At 43.2% G+C, this 23,821-nt stretch overlaps 1 protein-coding gene across 4 annotated transcripts in view; it reads right to left on the bottom strand.

Moving 5' to 3' along the window:
- LOC124006811 (collagen alpha-1(V) chain-like) overlaps window positions 1-16,980 on the bottom strand; it is a 125,697-nt gene extending 108,717 nt beyond the window's left edge. For all 4 annotated transcript variants that reach the window (XM_046316976.1, XM_046316977.1, XM_046316978.1 and 1 more), the window contains exon 1: window positions 16,590-16,980. In XM_046316976.1, the coding sequence (XP_046172932.1) occupies window positions 16,590-16,689 (100 nt within the window). In that variant the 5' untranslated portion in view covers window positions 16,690-16,980. The remainder of the gene's footprint in view (window positions 1-16,589) is intronic.
- Window positions 16,981-23,821: the final 6,841 nt, after the last annotated feature.

Raw genomic sequence — 23,821 nt, 5'->3', positions numbered from 1 at the left:
CGTATGGATTTTGTGTTGTAGATATGTGGTAATAGAGTAGGGGTCAGAGGTCACACACTTAATATGTTGTGAAATCTGTTGTAAAAATGTATTGCAATGTTTTTATGTATGGTTAATTTTGCCGGACCCCAGGAAGAGTAACTGCTGCCTTGGCTAATGGGGATCCATAATGAATACATATCTTTTTATATCACTCTCAGAGGGGATGAGAGAAAGAGAGAATAAAAGCACAGAGAATGTCTTCCATAACCTCAACCACAACTCTATGCGATAGTAATTACTGAAGTGAGTGTGGCTGTGGCCTGTGGCTCTGCAGCAGAGCTGAGGACAAGGAGAGAAGGAGGGCCCGCCATAATAACACAGCAATACAGCTTCCTCATAGCTCAGCACAACTGACGTCCGCGTTAACTGAGGTCACTGCATGTCCGCCGTAACTCGTCTGTGCTCTGTGCCTGAGAACTACCTCCGCCGGCATATCAGTCATTCTTCGCTAGCAGGACTTTTTACAGAAACGGGGATGGAATCAACCATCGTTTACAGAACATACTTTCTTTCGAAAACTAGTTCAGTTTTACGGGTGCAAATCAACTGACTTCTCCAGTGATGTGAGATTCACACGTTCTGTGTTGTTCAAGCTCGTTTTGTTCCACCTATAACGGCTCTGTTAGCAAGGTTCATGTGTGGCTGATGCCCTGCCCTGGGTCTAAGTGATGCAAAGTGAGCAGAGGCTGTTTCTTTATGCCTGTCTCTCTGTCTCCCTTTCATATAGTCTTTCCAAACACCATCACCCAACCCCCTAGCACATTTGATGACCTAATAAAGCAAAAAATAGAATGGCTCCAGAGCTTAAAATAAATCAAAATATATATATATTTTTTTAGATAAAATGATACTAAATATTTTAACGTCACCAAATAACTGATAAAAACATACTGTTTTGCAATAAAGGTCTACGGTAGCCTCAACAGCACCTTCTAGGGTAGTACAATGGCGAGGCCAGCGGACAGCTATTTTCCATCTTCCTCTAGGCTGGATACATTGATTTCAATACAAAATCTAGGAGGGTAATGGTTCTTACCCCCTTCCATATACTTCCATATACTTAGACAGTAATTATGATTACTTCCGGAGGACATCCTCCAACCTATCAGAGCTCTTGCAGCATGAATTGACATGTTGTCCATCCATTCAAAGGATCAGAGAAGGAATCTAGTACTGAAAGCATAAGCTACAGCTACACACTGAATTTTTTTTTCTAAATAGTACCAGAGGGGTTCTTTGGTTTGTAGCCTTAGTGGAACCCTTTTTGGGGCTATATAGACCCATTTTCTATGGTTATTTACGGAACATTTATAGAGAACGGTTCTATTAACATTGCCAAGTAACACAAGACCATACCAGAGTCTTTCACAAGACACTGTCACTGGCCATAATCATGTGCAACAAGCCATTGCATAACACAACATATTAGATCCATTGGAATGACACTCACTCACGGTTGCACAAAAAGAGCTGTGCGCAAACTATGCCCAAAATATTCTAATGAGCCGCCTCCCCTACATTTGAATTATTACTAAAAGAGTAAAGAACACTTTTGTGAACTCTAAATAACCATTGAAGATCTCAAAGGGTTCATTGAGTCATTATGGTTCCACATTGAACAATCCTCTTCCCAAAGAATCCTTGAGAAACCCACTTTTTTTGTGTGTGTATTGCCACTGGAGCCCACCTGTCTAACTGCTAAACTGCTTGCTGCACACTGCACTGTGTGATTGTACACATGGATTAGATTGTAGGTTTACTAATGCATTATTTTTAGTAGCTAGCTAGGTTGGCTATGACGTTAGCTAATATGGTGACAACATGTTGGCTGTGTAGCAGTTAGCGGTTATGGTTTGAAGATTTGGCTCGTCACAGACGGCTGATGTGTTCTGCACTGAAGTCAACAAGATAAGTGATGATGCTGTAGGCCTGTGTATGCGGGTGATCAGGGGTGTATTCATTCTGACGATTCTGTTGCAAAAAAAAATCTAATTATGGAAACAAACGGTACGAAATGGGGATGGACCTACTGGACCTGATTTTGACCTGATTATGTCCAATAGAAACTGTCGTTTTGCAAATGTTTGGACTAATGATTACACCCCAGATCACCTAAATGCAAGCAAAAGTGCAAAATGGTATTAAATGTTTCACTGTCTGTCACCTTAATTTTCCTAAGCTATTCTTGAAAATTTTGAATATATTCAATATATATTTAATATTTTCTCCAATTTGTCTCTCGACCTATGCACCTAAGTTAACACGTTAATTTGTTGGCTAGGTTGTAGGGTATAGAGCATATTTAAGTATCATGTAGTAGCCTAAACCTATCGATGTTACATTGAGCTGGGTGAATGGAATATGAATGACAGTCATCCAGTACACTGTAATAGAAATAAGCAAGTGGACAATTTCAACTGACAAAAATAAATGTGATGAAGTTCAATCAACGTGGAAAACGTTGAACTAAAATCAATGACATGGTGACATTTTCTGTCGAAATTCATGCGATTTGAGAACTCCACCAAATGTAAATGAAACTAGACGTTGAACTGATGTCTGTGCCCAGTGGGAAGGCAATGATTCTAAAAAAAAAATGGGGCCTCCCTAATCTTAAACAGCACAAACCCCCACTGCTCCAGAGGTTTCTGGAGTGGAGCTAGCTACCAGAGAAGGGAATCATGCTATTACCCCGTAAAACACTTCAGTCAGCAGTTCTGATGCCCAGACTGTGGCTAGGACTGAGGCTAGGGCTGACTGGGAATGGGGGACTAGGGTTGGAAAGGATGACTCATTGCATTGCTTTCCATGCTCAATCATTATAATAACCCCTGATGGAGAACAGTACTGCTGTCCTGGAGAGCTGAGCTGAATGCCCAATTATTTTGGCTGGACAATAGCTAAATGGTATAACACTTCTGTTCATACAGTGTATAAAGGTGGTGTTGAGTGAAAACTGGCATAGTCGATGACACTACTCTACCAACTGCAAGAGCATACTATCATGACATTCTAAGCCCTACACTGGCAAGGTGGAACGTCTTTAGAAAACACAAACAGACACTTACTTGAAAGACACACGGATGAAAAGACTAACATCCCTACAACCATTTTTGGAGCTATGGGTTGTCAACTTAAACCAACAGCGTCTTGACTTAATTATCTCAGACAGAATATATATGAAGCAACTCTACTTTTCTCTATGAAATCAAAATAATAGCCTATTTTCGCTATTTCAATAGAGGATCATGACCAAGCCCAACCATGGTCTCCTGTCAAATCCCTGTCCTGGCTCAACAACACTGGCCCATCCGGATGCATCGTGGGAAGATGGCCAATAAGATGTCCCATGGTCCTTTGGGGCAGTCTGTGTACTCTTGAGAGAACAGTGTTTCACTGTCCCCAACAGTCACTAACACGGCACTGAAATCTTCACGACATGAGTGTCAAACAAAGGATATCCTTCAATCTGACAAAGAGAGTGTCAAACTTCTGACCAGGAATATTATTTTATCACCCACCTCATTCCATCATCTGCACAGATAGAAAAAGCCAAGTGGCATGTGAGTGAGGAGAAAGAAGAATGTGTCAGTCTTTGCTGTTGACCAGGCATTGGATGGAGCTGGTCGGAGGCTAGGGGTCATAAACTAAAACATGAACTGCTCAACCGGCCGGTCTGTTCAGTTAAACACCCTAATGGCTGCACGCACAGTCTGAAGTGGCTCATGAGATTGCAGGGTCACTGCTTACAGTCCAGCCAACTCAGATTCTTTCCCCTGCACCACGGTGATAGACACACACACACACACACACAGCCATTTTGACTCCACACAACCACTACTTATCTGATTCAGTAGAACTGCAGACCCCAAAACGATTTCCCATATCAGGGGACAAGAATATAGTCATTGAAAAGCTTGGGCAGAAGTGTGTCTGCGTTTTGCTCAGAAGGGACAAACAATGGCTAATAATGATGGGGGTTGGATTTGGGGATTGAAAGGAATGTCCTCCATTTTGGGTTTCATGGCTATGTTTTTATTACTTGATTGCAATGCTCAAATGCCATCAGTCTGGAGTCTGTGTCTGTGTTTCAAAATATTGCAGTCAAAATAGAACAGTCCCGGATTTTCCCATTACAACACCAGGTTGAGAGGCCATGGCCATTAGAAAGGCTTGATCATGAACATACTGCATCAATTAGTAACAGCCTTGACGTCTCCTTTCATACAACACACACGCACGGCATCAGGGGGAATGTGATAGGTTTCTATCATGGAAACTTCCTTTTGTCGAGGAACCGTTCCAACTGAAGGTCGAGAGGAACCGAGTGGAACCCGAGAGGATGGAGGATGGAGGGCGGGAGGACAGAAAACAGATGCAGCCCAGCTGTATCTGACCTTTGAACCCCATAGTAAAGTCAACCTTTACATAAAAATAACCTTTTAATGACCCAGGTTGCTTTGCTTTACTCCAAACCCCGCTGCTATGAAATTCACACCGTTTCCAAAGCCTCTCACCTAATGTGATGCAGGTATATTTCCAGTGAAAAGCCTAAAACCAGTGAGGTACAAATGGTGAACTTTTCTTGAGAAAAAGTCAACAGTATTTTATTGCATAGTGCCTTGTTCCACCAGCAGTGGGATAAAAACTTCTGGAACGTCTTTGTCCCCCTTTTTTTAAGGGTCAGCAGAAGGCAAAATGGAGCTTATCGGATCCAGATGCTGAACGAGCACACAGTGAAACAACAAGTATTCTCCCGTTACTTTTTAATCAAGAACAAATGGTTAAAAACGTTAAATATTGGAGAAACTCCATGAATCATAAGATAACAAAGACTCCATTACCCATAGTCCCTTTCAGACCAAAAACAACAAGCAGTATAGTCACCATTTACATATCGAGTAGTGTGTGGCTTTGGCCCCGATCCACCCACGTTTTCATTTTTGCCCAGGTATTCAAGGAATGTTATTGCAGTATTTTTGATGAATAAAGCAGGTTGACAGTTCCAGACCTAGGGGAATGATTCCTATTGACGCAGACAACAACCTTTACTTAATTAATTATAACAAACCATTTAGAAAAAAGAGACCAAAACACTGAAATGTGTTTGAAGCTTTGTGAAAAGGTTCCATTGATTCTGCAGGGGGACTTTGTGGAAGCAGTGAACAAGGCAGCCAGATGGCTAATACAGCAACAACTTCCCAAAGAGAGTCAAATAAAAATGACCTCATAGAGCTCAAGGAATTAAAGTTCTTTAAATCAAGATCTAGATAAAGACAGAGTCAGCTAGCTGGAGTCAGTAAGTCAGTTATTTATCACCCATGTTTCAACCACTAAAAGCCCAAATGCAGCCATTTTTTTATCTCAAAATCAAATCATTTCTGTGTAGCAAGCAATTAAGTTTCTTACTGGTCAAAAATAAACAAAAAAAAGCTTCTTAGCAAAGAGCAATTTCTCAAGCAAGAATTTTCCTAGGACTGTCTGGGAGTGGTCTGAGTGGGAAGGGGAGAACTGAAAACGAGCTGTTATTGGTAGAGAGGTTTGAACTCTCTTTCTTATTGGTCAATTAACTAATTAACCAAAATTAGCCAAAACTCCATCCCACCAAAACAGGCAGACATTTCAGGGGGTCTTTTCAAACAGCTCTTACACTAAAAAGGGCATGATCATTATTTTCACAATTTCACAGTATTATTCCAACCACAATGTGTGGAAATACTGTATATATCAAACACATGAAAATCCAAAACTGGGCCTTTAAAGTACATTCTACCTTCTTTGTATTTAGTTCTTGAAAATGTCATCAAAGCGAGAATGGGCATGGTTTTCCAAAAGCAAAACATTCCAGACTTTTTTTGTGCCTGTTAATCATGTCATGCAAGTTCGACAAAGTACCGAAAATGCACCTCTTTCTCTTTATTTACAGTATGCGCCCCTCATGTCCTAAGCAGCCAATGCAAAAGCACAAAAATCATATTTAGCACTAGAGAATGGTTAACCCACCCCAGTTAAGTAAAACCAGGAATAGTAGTTCAACCACTGGTCGATCCTAAAGCAGACATTCCTTACCTCAGGCTCTGAAACGGTAAATCTGGCAGCGCTGATCATCTGAAGGTCATGATCCTCAAACTTTAACTGACCCCACCCACCACACCCAGGGCTAGAATTGGGATGATAAAACCAAAGATTATCGACACCGACCATGCCAATCACTTAACGCAGGCATTCTGCAGTTATTGTTTATTACGATAAGTAGCCTGTACTAGAGAAAGGTGCAGTTTGAAATTAAATAGGTTTGCTAATATGGGAAATTGTTAATTGGACAATTGATGGCTACAACCATCAACCTAGTAACAGTAGTTTAAAGGATCATTTTAAAATATGGTGCACATTAATGTTATAAATGTATCATTCTATTTATCCATATCGCATCAATTGAGGCAAATCATCGCAATATGGATTTTGTCCATATTACCCAGCTCTACCCAGGACACCTGTGTCCTATTGGTCTCAAGTTATTACCAGACTTTCTCTCTGTACTCTCATTTATGCCAAGACAAGATAACCTGGTCATAAATAAACTCTATAAACATTGAACTGAGGTCAATCTCTACCTCTGATGACACGTGGGATTAACGTTAGTAGAAATACATTTGTGTCATTATATATCTGATCCTTGTACAGTTCAAATGACCTCATTATAGAAAGCGTAGGTCTTGATAGTTGTGAGAACGGTTCTGTTTTATTCTCTCCTTGTCATTGTCACCATCTTTGATGAGGTTTGGGCCAGGGACTTTCTGTTTGCTAAGAGTTCTAGGACAACTAAATGTTGTATTAAACCACCACACAATTAAAACAAGATTGTATTGACCTAAGGCTTGTGTAAAAAAAAATATACCCGATCCAATTTGGAAAGAGAAAAGGAAAACAAGACATATGGGTATTTACTGCAAATATTTCTAAACAAAAGAAAGGCCAATACCAGTAAATGGTACAAACCAATAGCCACAGGAAACAACACACCCCTTATTAATTATATGTAAATTATTTCCAGATAAAATCTTTACATTATTATCAGTAAAGAGTATTATCATGTGTGGGTGTTAACATGTTAATTTGTACAGTATGCCTAATCATAAAAAGTGTTTCATATCACAACTCATTTATATAATTTCAGTGGAGAATGGTGCCTTCTTGGGGCTACTCCAAAGCTGTGTTGATATTGGAATGATATTACTCAACACATTGCTTTTAATTTGTTACACTGTGTTGAAAACGTAAAAATCAACGACGTGGTAAACCGATAGGCCTAGATTCTGCCATGTAGACGATGTTGCATGTGTAGTGAGCAATCACAGACAGACATCTAGAATCCTTTAGTCTGGAGATAGACGATGATGCAGTAGTTCCATCCACTGTGTAGGTGAAGTCTAGCTTGATCCCAGATCTGTTTGTGCTGTCTTACCAACTCCCATGGCCATGAGTTGGCAAGACAGTGCAAACAGATCTGGGACCAGTCTACAGTAGGGGATGATTAGTAAGCCTGATCAGAACCAGAGGTTTTCTGGATGGATGTCTCTGAAAGAGATGGGTGTGCTTCCAGGTCAGCAGTCAGCCCCTCCCTGGGAATATAGAGGGGTTATCTGGTTTAGGTCATGATAATGTGTTCTTTACTGCTGAACCCCCTGGAGAACCTGGAGTCATTAGTTTGAGTTACCAGCTAACTATAACATTTGTCTGCGCTGATACGAAACAGCTTTCACAAGTTGTAAATCAAAGATGACCATTTTCTCATATACCCTAACACTGCCTAAAATGACCTGTATCAATGTGTGTCTTGCAGTGTCATTTCATCTTGTCATCAAACGTTCCTGGGCCTGAATAGTGGAGTGTCGAAAGTATCAGCTAGAAATGTGTCAGATTTTATGTCAGATTCTGATACATAGCAGCACTGAATCCAGGTCCTTGGATACATCCGGACACACCACATCTGACAGTTTACAGTAATCACTCCAAGTAATCCAGACAGAGTTAGGCTATCCAACAAGTAGAATTGTTGATCACCCGCAACCTGCATTCAGAATGACTGCCAAAGTAGGATATACTGAGACTGCCTCAATCATCTAAACTGGAACAATCATGTCAGTAGCGGGTGCAATAAATCCAACTATTAACAGATTGGATTAGTTTAGAGAACAGTATGTTATTTATCTTTCTGTAGCATAAAACTGATCAGCGAATCAATGTACATGCAAAAACACAGATACTACAGTAAAACAAACAATTCTGAAAATCGCCCCGTGAATACAGCAGGCTGGGAAATATTATATATGGTTCAGTGTAGAACCCTTCTTACCATTCAAAGAATCCTACTTGCCATCTAAAAATTGTTATTAGGGTGTTAAAGGTTCAAGGTTGAACCCTTTGCCTTACAAAGAACCCTTGTCTTCTAAAAAGGTTTCTTCAGATCAAAATGTTTATTTTTAGAAGCCTATCCATCCGCAAATAAAACCCTTTTGGAACCCTTTTTTCTAAGAGTGTACAGTAGGTCTAATGTCTGAACATCTAATGTTTTCTGTACATTTCAATTATTTGCTATCGAGCTGAATGAAGAGAGCTAGCTAACTAGCCAGCTAACTTTTGGCTAGCTCCAGATATAGCTAACGTTATCTAACATCAACTTACTAGCAGGGATGAATAAAAATATGTAATAGGTAGCTAGCTAGTTTGTGTGTTGCAGGAATTTAGGGTTGTTGCTAGCTAGTTAACGAGAATCACATTTCTCTACACCACCTATTTGGCACTGGGCTCCTGTCTTTTGGCCCAGTCTAACAGAGTTCGCAAAAATGATTTCATACATAGTTAGCTAGCTAGCTATTGAACTAATGTTTGACTTTATGTTTAGTTCATTGACTCCTGTTGACCTTGCTTTACATTCATGTGTATTTAGCAAAATCTTGTGGTTGGTCGACAGTATTGCACCCCTTGGCTTTGGCCATTCAATTGTTGCATTTTCCACCATATTGTTTTATTCCCCATGCACACTTACTCTGCAGCAATATATTGTAAGTTCAAACCAAGGTTCTCCAACTCTGGTCCTGGAGAGTTACTGTGTGCAGGCTTTTGCTACAGCCCATCACTTAACACACATTCAAAGAACCAGGTCTTAAGTCTGGTCTATGATAAGCTGAAGCAAGTGTGCTACTGCAGTGCTGGAAAGAACCTACACACTGAGTTGCTTTCCAAGAACAGAGTTGTCTAACACACTACGAACACTGTGTTTTATATCTGACAGCTGATGACCAGAAGCTGAGAAAGAGAAAAGGATGTTTGAAGATGAAACTGGCCTGGAAGACTCCACACCTTGGCGTTACTAAGGATTGAAACATTACTCTATTTTGACTGCTTGAGCGAAACCAGAGTTGATGCATTTCCGTTTACACGTCAACACTACATTACCTTTTCCAGAGCTCTTGACTACGAATTGATGTATTTTGTTCTGTAAATAAAGGTAATTCGATTTTATTTATGCTAAACCTTTTTTCCTTCCAATTTGTTTTTACAAATCTTTACAGGAAAACGCCACGGGCACTATCTGATGTGTGGAGACATTTCACTGCAGCTAATATAGAAGGAAAGCTGTGTACATTTGCAAATACCGTGCCAAATCAGATGTGAAGAATGCAACAAAGATGCTGTATCATCTGGCCAATTGCATAAAGTTCCCTCAGCGCTCACAACAAGCAACCTCTTGACAAAAGTCCCTCTACTTCTATTCGAGGTGAAAATGATGAATCAGACATCTTATCGATAGCAACAGCTCATGGTCCTCCTGGAATCAGAAGTTTTTTTGACTCAATAGAGGAACGTAGTCAGAGAAATGCTAATGAAGGTCTTGCTCAAGCTGTGTATGCAACTGGTTCACCTCCGATTCTCACAGGCAATGTGTATTGGAAGAGATTTCTGAATGTTCTTCGCCCAGCATACACCCTTCCAACCAGACATGTTTTATCTACTAATTTGCTGGATGCAGAGTTCAACAGAGTTCAAGTGACAGTCAAAGCAAATCCTAGAGAAAGCAGACTGTATTGTAATCATCTCTGATGGGTGGTCGAAATGTTCGTTGGCAAGGAATAATTAACTACATCATCTACACCCCTCAACCAGTATTCTACAAGAGCACAGACACATGGGACAACAGACACACCGGTCTCTACATTGCAGATGAGCTGAAGGCAGTCAACAATGACCTTGGACCACAGAAGGTATTTGCACTGGTGACAGACAATGCTGCAAACATGAAGGCTGCTTGGTCCTACCCTCACATCACACCCATTGGCTGTGCTGCTCATGCATTGATTCTGCTTCTCAAGGACATCATGGCACTGAAAACAATGGAAACACTCTACAAGAGAGCCAATGAAATGGTTAGGTATGTAAAGGGTCATCAAGTTATATTAGCAATCTACCTCACCAAACAAAGTAAGAAGAATAAGAGCACCACATTGAAGATGCCCAGCAACACCCGTTAGGGTGGTGTTGTCTTCACGTTTAACAGTCTCCTGGAGGGGAAGGAGTCTCCACGAAATTGCCATATCACAGTATACCGATATGGACAGCCCCATCAAGAGGATCCTCCTGGATGATGTATTTTGGGAGAGAGCAGCCTGAAACTCCTGAAACCTATAGCAGTAGCCATTGCACGGATTAGGGGAGACAATGCCTTCCTGTCTGATGTTCATACTCTGCTTACAGATGTAAGAGAAGAAAGTTGTACTGCTGCACTGTTGCTTCAAGCAGAGAAAACTGCAGTTCTGAAATACATCAAAAAGCGTGAAAACTTCTGCCTGAAGCCCATACATGACGCAGCGGACCCCAATAAAGGTTGGCAAAAGCATCATGTCTGGTGCAGAGATCAACAAGGCCTATTGTGTCATCACTACCGTGTCTTGCCAACTTGGCCTGGATGAGGGCAAGGTTCTTGGCAGACTGGCGAAGTACACTTCCAAGCAAGTGCTTTGGAATGGAGATGCAATATGGCAGTCGTGCCAACATATCTGATCAGCCAACTGGTGGAAGGGACTTTGTGGATCTGAGGCTCTTTCCCCTGTTGCCTCCATCATCCTCCAAATCCCAACAACATCAGCCGCCTCAGAGTGTAACTGGTCCTTGTTTGGGAACACACACACCAAATCACGCAACAGGCTAAACCAAAATGGTTAAAAATTGGTGACCATCTGGGCAAATGTGAGGCTTTTTGAGCCTGACAATGAGCCATCCTCAACAAGGTTGGAAAGTGACAGTGAAGATGAGGCCTGAGTCTGATTTTCAAGAGGTGGACATTGACGAGGTCCTAGGAGAAGACATGGAACCCTGAGAGGAAGACAACCATAGCTTTAGTTTCTGTTGAAAACGTTTTTGGGAGATGCAATGGATCATTGGGATCATTCAATATTCCCTTTCTTTTGTTGGTCATGGAAATCATCCCATGTGAAGAGTCAACTCATTTAATTAAAGTTTAATTTGTTACTAAATCATTTTTGTTTTCTATTGGAAGGATGTAATCATATGCAATTATGTCTAATTATGATAAGGTAAAAGGTTTACAGTGGCTTGCGAAAGTATTCACCCCCCTTGGCATTTTTCCTATTTTGTTGTCTTACAACCTTGAATTAACATTGATTTGGGGGGGGGTTGTATTATTTGCTTTACACAAAATGCCTACCACTTTAAAGATGCAAAATATGTTTTATTGTGAAACAAAAAATTAATAAGACAAAAAAATAGAAAACTTGAGCGTGCATAAATATTCACCACCCCCAAAGTCAATACTTTCTACAGCCACCTTTTGCAGCAATTACAGCTGCAAGTCTCTTCGGGTATTTTCTCTTTAGGCACATCTAGCCACTGGCACTTTTGCCCATCTTTAAAGCAAAACTGCTCTAGCTCCTTCAAGTTGGATGGATTCTGCTGGTGTACAGCAATCTTTAAGTCATGCCACAGATTCTCAATTGGATTGAGGTCTGGGCTTCGACTAGGCCATTCCAAGACATTTAAATGTTTCCCCTTAAACCAAACGGGTGTTGCTTTAGCAGTATACTTAGGGTCATTGTCCTGCTGGAAGGTGAATCTCCGTCCCAGTCTCAAATCTCTGGAAGACTGAAACAGGTTTCTCTCAAGAATTTCCCTGTATTTAGCGCCATCCATCATTCCGTCAATTAGTTTCTCAGTCCCTGACAATGAAAAATATCCCCATAGCATGGTGGTGGCAGCATCAGGATGGTGTCCTCGGGGTGATGAGAGGTGTTGGGTTTGTGCCAAACACAGTGTTTCCTTGGTGGCCAAAAAGATCCATTTTAGTCTAATCTGACCAGAGTACCTTCTTTCATATGTTTGGGGAGTCTCCCACAAGCCTTTTGGCGAACACCAAACATGTATGCTTATTTTTTTTAGCCAACTCTTAAGTAAAGCCCAGCTCTGTGGAGTGTATGGCTTAAAGTGGTCCTATGGACAGATGCTCCAATCTCCACTGTGGAGCTTTGCAGCTCATTCAGGTTATCTTTGGTCTCTTTGTTGCCTCTCTGATTAATACCCTCCTTGCCTGGTCCGTGAGTTTTGGTGGGAGGCCCTCTTTTGGCAAGTTTGTTGTGGTGCCATATTCTTTACATTTTTTAATAATGGATTTAATAGTGCTCTGTGGGATGTTCAAAGTTTCAGGTATATATTTTTATAACCCAACCCTGATCTGTACTTCTCCACAACTTTGTCCCTGGCCTGTTTGGAGAGCTCCTTGGTCTTCATAGTGCCACTTGCTTGGTGGTGCCGCTTGCTTGGTGGTGGTGCAGACTCTGGGGCCTTTCAGAACAGGTGTATATATACTGAGATCATGTGACAGATCATGTGACACTTAGATTGCACACAGGTGGTCTTATATTAACTAACTATGTGACTTCTGAATGTAATTGGTTGCACCAGATCTAATTTAGGGACTTCAAAGCAAAGGGGGTGAATACATATGTCCGCAACACTTTTCTGTTTATTATTATTATTATTTTTAATCATTTCACCTCACAAATTTGGACTATTTTGTGTATGTCCATTACATGAAATCCAAATAAAAATATATTTAAATTACAAGTAGTAATGCAACAAAATAGGAAAAACACCAAGGGGGGTGAAAACTTTTGTCAGGCACTGTATGTTTCTGTCTCCTTATGATATGGCAAATATATGCAAAAATGCAAAAAAAAACATCTACATTTCAATTGTATTAATTTTCAGATATTTCCGGTAATTCACATTTTTTCCCGTTAATTCCCATATATTCTGGTTAATTCCCACAGAAAGTATCTACCTCTGAATATTCCCCAAAATGTGCAAACCTAGTCGAAACCTGTCTGATCTTGATACGGGGGTGTTTTGTTGCACTGTAACCTGTTAATCAGGTAATCTGGTGGAATTCAACAGCTGTTACACACTATGTATGTTACAGTTTAAAAGTTATTCTTGATAATCTAGCTAGAATATGTATTATGCTTATTTCCTGTAAAATAAATATTTTCATGATTGTTGGTTACATTTTTGGATAAAAAACTGCTTAGGGTGACATTGGCAACAATAGCAATGAAATAAGGCTCTTGCTAGCCAATACCGAGTTATAAAAACTTCTCTCATACTTGCATGTATACTGGTTTCAGGAAGTGTTGCAGCATCACAGGCAATCATTTAACTCTGGTTGTTTTCTTCTGTTGGTCTTTAAGAGTTGATTAAAGCCAGCAGCCAGCAGCTTCATAGTGAGTTCTGTCCAACGCCCTATAATCCTAGTAAAACTCCAGTCCAACTCTCCAGTCATCTGGAGCTATTCTGACATGACTCTGAACTAATGGTGTATATGAACCTTGTTATGTCGATGCTATGTTTTGGCCATTGAGTTGCCATATTGGCACTCCTCAGAAAAGCAGTACTCCCTTGGAATGAATGGAATTCTAAAGTATATCATTTTTAATGTTTCAAGGACAAATTTACATCTATTTAAGTATTTATTGTTGTAGTGGGGACAGTAAAATTAGTACTTTCTAAAAACTATACTTTAATGGGAAAAAAGTATATATATATTTTTTTATTCGTATGTTTAGCTTACATAATATAATTTAAAGGTATGCATTAAGGTGTCTGGAATAGAATAAACCTGGCAAAAACAAATGTAGACATGAGTAAATGCATTTATATAGTTTCCTAAATGGTTTCTAGAATAATGGAGGTGTGGTAGCTTCAAAACAGCGCCTCCTGTCAGTCGTTTAGTGTATATATAATTAATTGCTAGGAACTGGGTATGGTTCGGTCAATCACATATAACCAATGACAAGACCACAGCCCTTGAATTTGTTTTACCATTAATTTACCAGGTTGATTTGAAAACAGAAGACCTCTTTTTCAAGAGAGAGACCTGGCCATTTCTTTTACAGGGAAAAAGTTCAAGGCCAACCCCTTGTGTAGCCCAAAAGGCAATAATCAACTATCAGTCTGCATTGATAATTCACATGAATATGAATTTGTTTCCATCATTAGCACACCACTCTGACATGTCTGTGCACGTCCATGCAACTTAGGTTGACTGGAAATCAAATTAGGTTATCAAATTCCAGTCAAATAGGGAATTTAATTGAATCCACTCCAGCTCGCCGCATCTTAAGCTCAGATGTGCTTTTTTTCTGCCTCGTCCTTTGAGGTATGTGGAGAGAACAGACTAGGCTATCTGTTTATCTAACAGCCTTTTGACTGGCTGACTGACTGGCTGGCTGGTTGACCCAGCTGGTTGACTGACTGAGAGATCCACTGTAAGCACAATGCCAGGCAGTCAAGTGAGCTAAGAATATATGTAGGCCAGGCCACTAGGCCTTGGCCTGACTCATACTCCCACCCCACTGCTCCTGTCCATGGCTCGGACCCCCGTCCTTCACCTAGCTACATGTAATCTCTGTTAGCCCAGAAGTCAAATCTTGCATAATTTGGTCAGCTGCGTGATTAACTTCTGTATTCATACCTGTTAGATATTGCGAAAAAATTAAGTATCCTCCCTCGCATAAGGAAAACTCTCAGCCAGAGCCCCCCTTACAAATCACTCAAGGTGAAGCGGTTTAAGCACCGCCTTTGCCTAACCCTGATAAGCAAATGTCCAAATAACCATTGACAAACCCAAAAACCAAAACCAATGAGGATATCATGAATCCCATTCATTCCTAACTCATACAATTAATTTCCAAAAGTGATTTGACATTCTAATAAGGGTGTTGAAAAGCAGCATAAAAACAGCATGATTGCAAAACCATATAGGTTCACAGGCACACTGTTTTCAAAAAAAGTTTTTAGGTTACAAGTGATCATAAATAACCTTGTTTTGTCATCACAGGGCACATAAAACAGACAGCTGGAATGCTGGAGGATTGCCAGACAAATATTTATGGGATGTTTTTTTTTTTTAATATATATTTTTTATAACCTTGAAGATTTCACAGAGACATTGCACTGTTATAGCGGTTATGAGGTATGTCACGTGCATCCATATGCTCCACCTTGCTACTTCAGACGATGGACGGGCACGCCCTCTGACGAGAGCTGAGCTCCATTCTGTCTCTCATTAAATAAATACCCCTTTGACTTACTGTTTCATGTGGGGAATCTGGAGGACAGTGTTGGATGTCCTTGTCGTCAAGTTTAAAATAGCAACTTAAGCCAAAATGTTGCCATATACGAAAACTAAGGCAATTACTAACTTTTTGATATCATATCCACAAAAACTGCGTAATGTTTTTTCCAGTTATGCTACATAAAAAGTAGGCCTAAAAAAAGAAAGATGATATCGTTCCATAAAAAGTGATAGGGGCATTGTTTCCAGGTTGATCAACTCAACACTAGGCAGGGAATAAAAGGTACACCCTATATATCTATAAAGTAGGCCTACAAACCCCATGGCAACGTGTATCCTATGTGCGCCCAACACAATAAAGTTTTAAAGACACTAATAATGTGTGCAAAAATATGTGCATCAAAAGTAGCACTATAGATGTCTATAGATGACCCCATCTTTCAGAGTGCACAAATCCATCGCCGGAGGCAGCGAAATTCATCTGAATGGATGAGAGAGAACTTTTGGCACAAGTTCATGGAAAAGGAGTTCTCCTTTGGCGCTGCAAGTCCTCTATGCAGCGGGTCTTAACAAATCGATAAACTTTGACAACAAACTGGAGAGAACTATGCAGGACAAAGTATGCGAACAAGCACCAGTGCCATTTAAAATCCTTAACTGGGCCCCCGGTCATTTCAGTTTATGACACCAATAATGTGGACCACATTCCAGAAACCAGACAACCAAAGCACGTTTTTAGAGAGGCGTACAAATGCTGCTGCTACCGGGACACACGGGTATGATAGGGACTTGTTGCACATGAGAACATTTTACTGTCTAAAACAGACGACGGAACAAAAAGTGCTAAACAGCAATAGCCTGCAAAAAAAATTCAGGCTGCGGTGTCCGAAAGGGATCTTACCTGAACTGGCTTGCGATGTGACAAAAAGTAGAATTATTGCTAAAGTGATTTGCGCGTCCTTTATCCTCCGTTTTACTTTCCATCTTATATGGGTATCCATGGTCGCCAGGGACGTCCACGGCAAAGGCGGATTAATTTTTCAAGAGCAACTGAAAAAATACTTGTGACAATTTCTGATTAGGAGAGAACTAGTAGCCAAAAGTCCCAGAGAAAGAGAGAGGGGGGAAATTATTATTTTCTCAAACAGCCATTAGTGTTGGAGTGTGGATTCCTCCAGTTTGTGTGAAGGATGGGGCACCCTCTCTCGCGCACTCTTCCTCTTCGCTCCTCTGAAGAAACTGCCCTGCGCTGTTGAGCCTCTGATCAGAAGTGTTGCCCCCTCTCAATCTCACTGGAGCCCTTGGAACTAAAGACCGAGGAAAAAAGTTTTCCTGCAGGCTGTCAGTCAGGCTAGGAACAGGAAAGGAAAGCAAATCAGAGGGCTATATTTATAGATCGGGCCTTGCCATTGGCTGTGGAATAGAGGAAGTTTTGCGAAGGTTTTACGCCCTCTCTCCGTGCGCTGAAGTTTCTGCTTCAAACCTTGGCTTCAATCTGGAGTCAGGAGTAGACCTAACATTGTAAACATAGATTCCTTTACCAACAAAATCTTCCAATTTTGAGAAGGGGCGAAAACGTTTTGGACAAGAAGAGATAAATGTTGTTTTCATATTCAATGGGATACATTGTTTCCCCCCCCCCCCCGTTACAGCTAATGTGAAGCCATTCTAATAATTTGAATAATAACATAGAAAATTAGGCTTTTGGACACACTGTGAAGTATAAACTGTATCGAACAGCTACATCAAATACATACGGGTTGCAGGTATCCTCCAAAATTAGCTGTACATTATAAGACTGATATGCACCTGCTCCAGCTGTCCCTGTGACACGCATGGCAACTGGAGCGCGCAGGGTCGGAGAGGTGCTGATCCTTTGACACTGGCATAGATCTTCAGCCATGCTCGAGGAACGGGACTCGTATATTTAGAGCACAATGACATCTACATTCGGAACACGTTTTACAATAACACTACTCTCTTACAATTCATGTGATTTACCATTCGTTGACATGGTTGTAGCTTGAGTGTTGACTGATTTAAACAAAAAGTTTGTCCTGATAATAATTTAGGAAGAATAGAAGGTAGCATCTGTCGTTGTAACTTGTATGAATTTCATTGGCTTTCATTTGGCAAAGCACACTACTTGAATTGGAACAAATGTGGAAAAATCTCTCAGCAACCAACGTCTCTTAAAAAAGTGTAATTTTCACATTTGCATAATATCTTCCAAATCAGTGTACATCCAGGTGACAACTCTTCAAGTGAGATGTGTTGTGTGTGTACACTTTCAGAGAATGCCTGGAATGTGGTGGCCTTTTGTACAAGGTGTCATATGGCTGGTCCAGTCGGGGGGCAGTCTCCCATAAAACGGCCTCTAAAAGATGCTCACAAATGTTTTATTTACATTTTTATTAAACACACAATATGGAGGATAGGCATTGCAATCTCATTGTAATCCATGTGGGGAATGGGGTGGTGAAAATGGCTGAGAGGGTCCAGGCGGTCTAGACTGAGGCTGGAGTGCTACTGTGCGGGACCAGGGGCATGGAGGGCTAAGTGGTGTGGATCTGGGTCGCTTAGGGGCAGGGGGAGTAGTCAGGAATAGTAGGAGTTATGGCAGGTGGGTCAGGAGCAGTTGGTGGTGGGAGTGGGGAATCAGGGGACAGTAAGGGGCAGGGAGGAGCAATCAGAAGAAGTAATGGACGGGGAGGGAGACGGTTTCTCTGAGGGGATAGGGGGTTTGGCAGGTCGTGTTTTCTGGCTTCTGGGTTTGGGTTCTGGGGTGGTCGCTTGTTGGTCTGTTGTTTTTCTGGTCTTCTTCGTTCGGTCATTTTTGTCCAGTTTGGGTCAACGTCGTCGTCTAAGAACTGGATTTGTGAGGTCGGGGGTCTTCCGGTGGTATGGCCTCTCTCGAAACCAGCTCCCATTTGACCAGGGGTTTGGAGGGGGTGTAGGTGGAAAGGAAGGGATTTGTTGGAGGTGCGAAGGTGGAAGCTGTTTCTGAGACATCGTGGGTGGTGGGTTGGGTGGCTATGTGGAAAGGTCTGGGTCATTGTTGTTGTCTGGTGAAGGGGGTAGGGATATGGGATGGTGGCGTTGGCCCTTGTCCTGCCAGCGTAGAAACTGGAGCAGGTTCTGAAGAAGTGACCCCCTTTCCCACTCAGGTTGGTACAGCACTAATGGTTTCAACAAGTAAAGCCTCTTAAAAGGCACACCTTCAAATGTGTTAATGAGCAAAACAAGACCATGCATCCACAAAAGGTTTTTGGCACTCCAAATGTATAGTATGGTACTGTATTCTGTGGGGTGGATCTGAATTGCAGTATAATACTGGCCACACAATAGCTAGTGAATTTGTCATGCAGGTGAATGAGGACCCAAAAGCGACTTGGCGAAAACAGAGTATTTAATCCAGAATAAACTTTACAAAACAAAAAGCATAATACTACACGTAAAGACGAGAACGGACTGGAGACTTGATCGAGAACTGCAGGTTGCCTCGGGAAGGCACTTGAACCTAGCAGACTCAGACACCTGCTCACCACGCAGCATCTGAGGGAAACACGACACGACAGGGCAAAACATAGACACAGCACGGTGAATTATAAATGAGGATCCGACAGGGCAGGTACGGAAACAAGGAGTGAAATAGGGACTCTAATCAGGGAAAAGGATCGGGAACAGGTGTGGGAAGACTAAATGATGATTAGGGGAATAGGAACAGCTGGGAGCAGGAACGGAACGATAGAGAGAAGAGAGAGCGAGAGAGTGAGAGAGGGAGGGGAGAGAGGGGATAGAAAGAGGGAAAGAACCTAATAAGACCAGCAGAGGGAAACGAATAGAATGGGAAGCACAGGGACAAGACAAGATAATAAATGACAAAACATGACAGTACCCCCCACTCACCGAGCGCCTCCTGGCGCACTCGAGGAGGAATCCTGGCGGCAACGGAGGAAATCCTCAATGAGTGAACGGTCCAGCACGTCCCGAGACGGAACCCAACTCCTCTCCTCAGGACCGTAACCCTCCCAATCCACTAAGTATTGGTGACCCCGTCCCCGAGAACGCATGTCCATGATCTTATGTACCTTGTAAATAGGTGCGCTCTCGACAAGGACGGGAGGGGGGAGGGAAGACGAACGGGGGTGCGAAGAAAGGGCTTAACACAGGAGACATGGAAGACAGGATGGACGCGACGAAGATGTCGCGGAAGAAGCAGTCGCACAGCGACAGGATTGACGACCTGGGAGACACGGAACGGACCAATGAACCGCGGAGTCAACTTACGAGAAGCTGTCGTAAGAGGAAGGTTGCGAGTGGAAAGCCACACTCTCTGGCCGCAACAATACCTAGGACTCTTAATCCTGCGTTTATTGGCGGCTCTCACAGTCTGTGCCCTGTAGCGGCAAAGTGCAGACCTCACCCTCCTCCAGGTGCGCTCACAACGTTGGACAAACGCTTGAGCGGAGGGAACGCTGGACTCGGCAAGCTGGGAAGAGAATAGAGGAGGCTGATAATCCAGACTACTCTGAAACGGAGATAACCCGGTAGCAGACGAAGGAAGCGAGTTGTGAGCGTATTCTGCCCAGGGGAGCTGTTCTGCCCAAGACGCAGGGTTTCTGAAAGAAAGGCTGCGTAGTATGCGACCAATCGTCTGATTGGCCCTCTCTGCTTGACCGTTAGACTGGGGATGAAACCCGGAAGAGAGACTGACGGACGCACCAATCAAACGACAGAACTCCCTCCAAAACTGTGACGTGAATTGCGGGCCTCTGTCTGAAACGGCGTCTAACGGGAGGCCATGAATTCTGAACACATTCTCGATAATGATTTGTGCCGTCTCCTTAGCGGAAGGAAGTTTAGCGAGGGGAATGAAATGTGCCGCCTTAGAGAACCTATCGACAACCGTAAGAATCACAGTCTTCCCCGCAGACAAAGGCAGACCGGTAATGAAGTCTAGGGCGATGTGAGACCATGGTCGAGAAGGAATGGGGAGCGGTCTGAGACGACCGGCAGGAGGAGAGTTACCCGACTTAGTCTGCGCGCAGTCCGAACAAGCAGCCACGAAACGGCGCGTGTCACGCTCCTGAGTCGGCCACCAAAAGCGCTGGCGAATAGACGCAAGAGTGCCTCGAACACCGGGATGACCAGCTAACTTGGCAGAGTGAGCCCACTGAAGAACAGCCAGACGAGTGGAAACAGGAACGAAAAGGAGGTTACTAGGACAAGCGCTCGGCGATGCAGTGTGCGTGAGTGCTTGCTTAACCTGTCTTTCAATTCCCCAGACTGTCAACCCGACAACACGCCCATAAGGAAGAATCCCCTCGGGATCAGTAGAAGCCACAGAAGAACTAAACAGACGGGATAAGGCATCAGGCTTGGTGTTCTTGCTACCCGGACGGTAAGAAATCACAAACTCGAAACGAGCGAAAAACAACGCCCAACGAGCTTGACGGGCATTAAGTCGTTTGGCAGAACGGATGTACTCAAGGTTCTTATGGTCTGTCCAAACGACAAAAGGAACGGTCGCCCCCTCCAACCACTGTCGCCATTCGCCTAGGGCTAAGCGGATGGCGAGCAGTTCACGGTTACCCACATCATAGTTGCGCTCAGATGGCGACAGGCGATGAGAAAAATAAGCGCAAGGATGAACCTTATCGTCAGACTGGAAGCGCTGGGATAGAATGGCTCCCACGCCTACCTCTGAAGCGTCAACCTCGACAATGAATTGTCTAGTGACGTCAGGAGTAACGAGGATAGGAGCGGACGTAAAACGTTCTTTTAGAAGATCAAAAGCTCCCTGGGCGGAACCGGACCACTTAAAACACGTCTTGACAGAAGTAAGAGCTGTGAGAGGGGCAGCAACCTGACCGAAATTACGAATGAAACGCCGATAGAAATTAGCGAAACCTAAAAAGCGCTGCAACTCGACACGTGACCTTGGAACGGGCCAATCACTGACAGCTTGGACCTTAGCGGAATCCATCTGAATGCCTTCAGCGGAAATAACGGAACCGAGAAAAGTAACGGAGGAGACATGAAAAGAGCACTTCTCAGCCTTTACGTAGAGACAATTCTCTAAAAGGCGCTGTAGAACACGTCGAACGTGCTGAACATGAATCTTGAGTGACGGTGAAAAAATCAGGATATCGTCAAGATAGACAAAAACAAAGATGTTCAGCATGTCTCTCAGAACATCATTAACTAATGCCTGAAAAACAGCTGGCGCATTGGCGAGACCAAACGGCAGAACCCGGTACTCAAAATGCCCTAACGGAGTGTTAAACGCCGTTTTCCACTCGTCCCCCTCTCTGATGCGCACGAGATGGTAAGCGTTACGAAGGTCCAACTTAGTAAAGCACCTGGCTCCCTGCAGAATCTCGAAGGCTGATGACATAAGGGGAAGCGGATAACGATTCTTAACCGTTATGTCATTCAGCCCTCGATAATCCACGCAGGGCGCAGAGTACCGTCCTTCTTCTTAACAAAAAAGAACCCCGCCCCGGCCGGAGAGGAAGAAGGCACTATGGTACCGGCGTCAAGAGACACAGATAAATAATCCTCGAGAGCCTTACGTTCGGGAGCCGACAGAGAGTATAGTCTACCCCGAGGAGGAGTGGTCCCCGGAAGGAGATCAATACTACAATCATACGACCGGTGAGGAGGAAGGGAGTTGGCTCGGGACCGACTGAAGACCGTGCGCAGATCATGATATTCCTCCGGCACTCCTGTCAAATCGCCAGGTTCCTCCTGAGAAGTGGGGACAGAAGAAATGGGAGGATGGCAGACATTAAGCACTTCACATGACAAGATACGTTCCAGGATAGGATAGAATTACAAGACCAATTAATAGAAGGATTATGACATACTAGCCAGGGATGACCCAAAACAACAGGTGTGAAAGGTGAACGAAAAATCAAAAAAGAAATAGTCTCACTGTGGTTACCAGATACTGTGAGAGTTAAAGGTAGTGTCTCAAATCTGATACTGGGAAGATGACTACCATCTAAGGCAAACATGGGCGTAGGCTTGTCTAACTGTCTGAAAGGAATGTTATGTTTCCGAACCCATGCTTCGTCCATGAAACAACCCTCAGCCCCAGAGTCAATCAAGGCACTGCATGTAGCACCGAACCGGTCCAGCGTAGATGGACCGACATAGTAGTACAAGATCTAGATGAAGAGACCTGAGTAGTAGCGCTCACCAGTAGCCCTCCGCTTACTGATGGGCTCTGGCCTCTTACTGGACATGAATTAACAAAATGTCCATCAAATCCGCAATAGAGGCACAGGCGGTTGGTGATCCTCCGTTCCCTCTCCTTAATCGAGATGCGAATCCCTCCCAGCTGCATGGGCTCAGTCTCAGAGCCAGAGGAGGGAGATGGTTGCGATGCGGAGCAGGGAAACACCGTTGATGCGAGCTCTCTTCCACGAGCCTGGTGACGAAGATCTACCCGTCGTTCTATGCGGATGGCGAGAGCAATCAAAGAGTCCACACTGGAAGGAACCTCCCGAGAGAGAATCTCATCTTTGACCACTGTGTGGAGTCCCTCCAGAAAACGAGCGAGCAGCGCCGGCTCGTTCCAGTCACTAGAGGCAGCAAGAGTACGAAACTCTATAGAGTAATCCGTTATGGATCGATCACCTTGGCATAGGGAAGCCAGGACCCTAGAAGCCTCCCCACCAAAAACTGAACGGTCAAAAACCCGAATCATCTCCTCTTTAAAGTTCTGGTAATTGTTAGAACAATCAGCCCTTGCCTCCCAGATAGCTGTGCCCCACTCTCGGGCCCGGCCAGTAAGGAGTGAAATGACGTAAGCAACCCGAGCTCTCTCTCTAGAGTATGTGTTGGGTTGGAGAGAGAACACAATCTCACACTGGGTGAGAAAGGAGCAGCACTCAGTGGGCTGCCCGGAGTAGCAAGGTGGGTTATTAACCCTAGGTTCTGGAGGCTCGGCAGGCCAGGAAGTAACAGGTGGCACGAGACGAAGACTCTGGAACTGTCCAGAGAGGTCGGAAACCTGAGCGGCCAGGCTCTCACGGCATGGCGAGCAGCAGACAATTCCTGCTCGTGTCTGCCGAGCATGGCTCCTTGGATCTCGACGGCAGTGTTACGAGCGTCTGTAGTCGC

The sequence above is a fragment of the Oncorhynchus gorbuscha genome, linkage group LG20 (assembly GCF_021184085.1).
Source record: "Oncorhynchus gorbuscha isolate QuinsamMale2020 ecotype Even-year linkage group LG20, OgorEven_v1.0, whole genome shotgun sequence".
Classification (NCBI taxonomy): Eukaryota; Metazoa; Chordata; class Actinopteri; order Salmoniformes; family Salmonidae; genus Oncorhynchus; species Oncorhynchus gorbuscha.
Note: the sequence above shows the minus strand (reverse complement) of the source record. Positions and strands in the feature narration are given on the sequence as shown.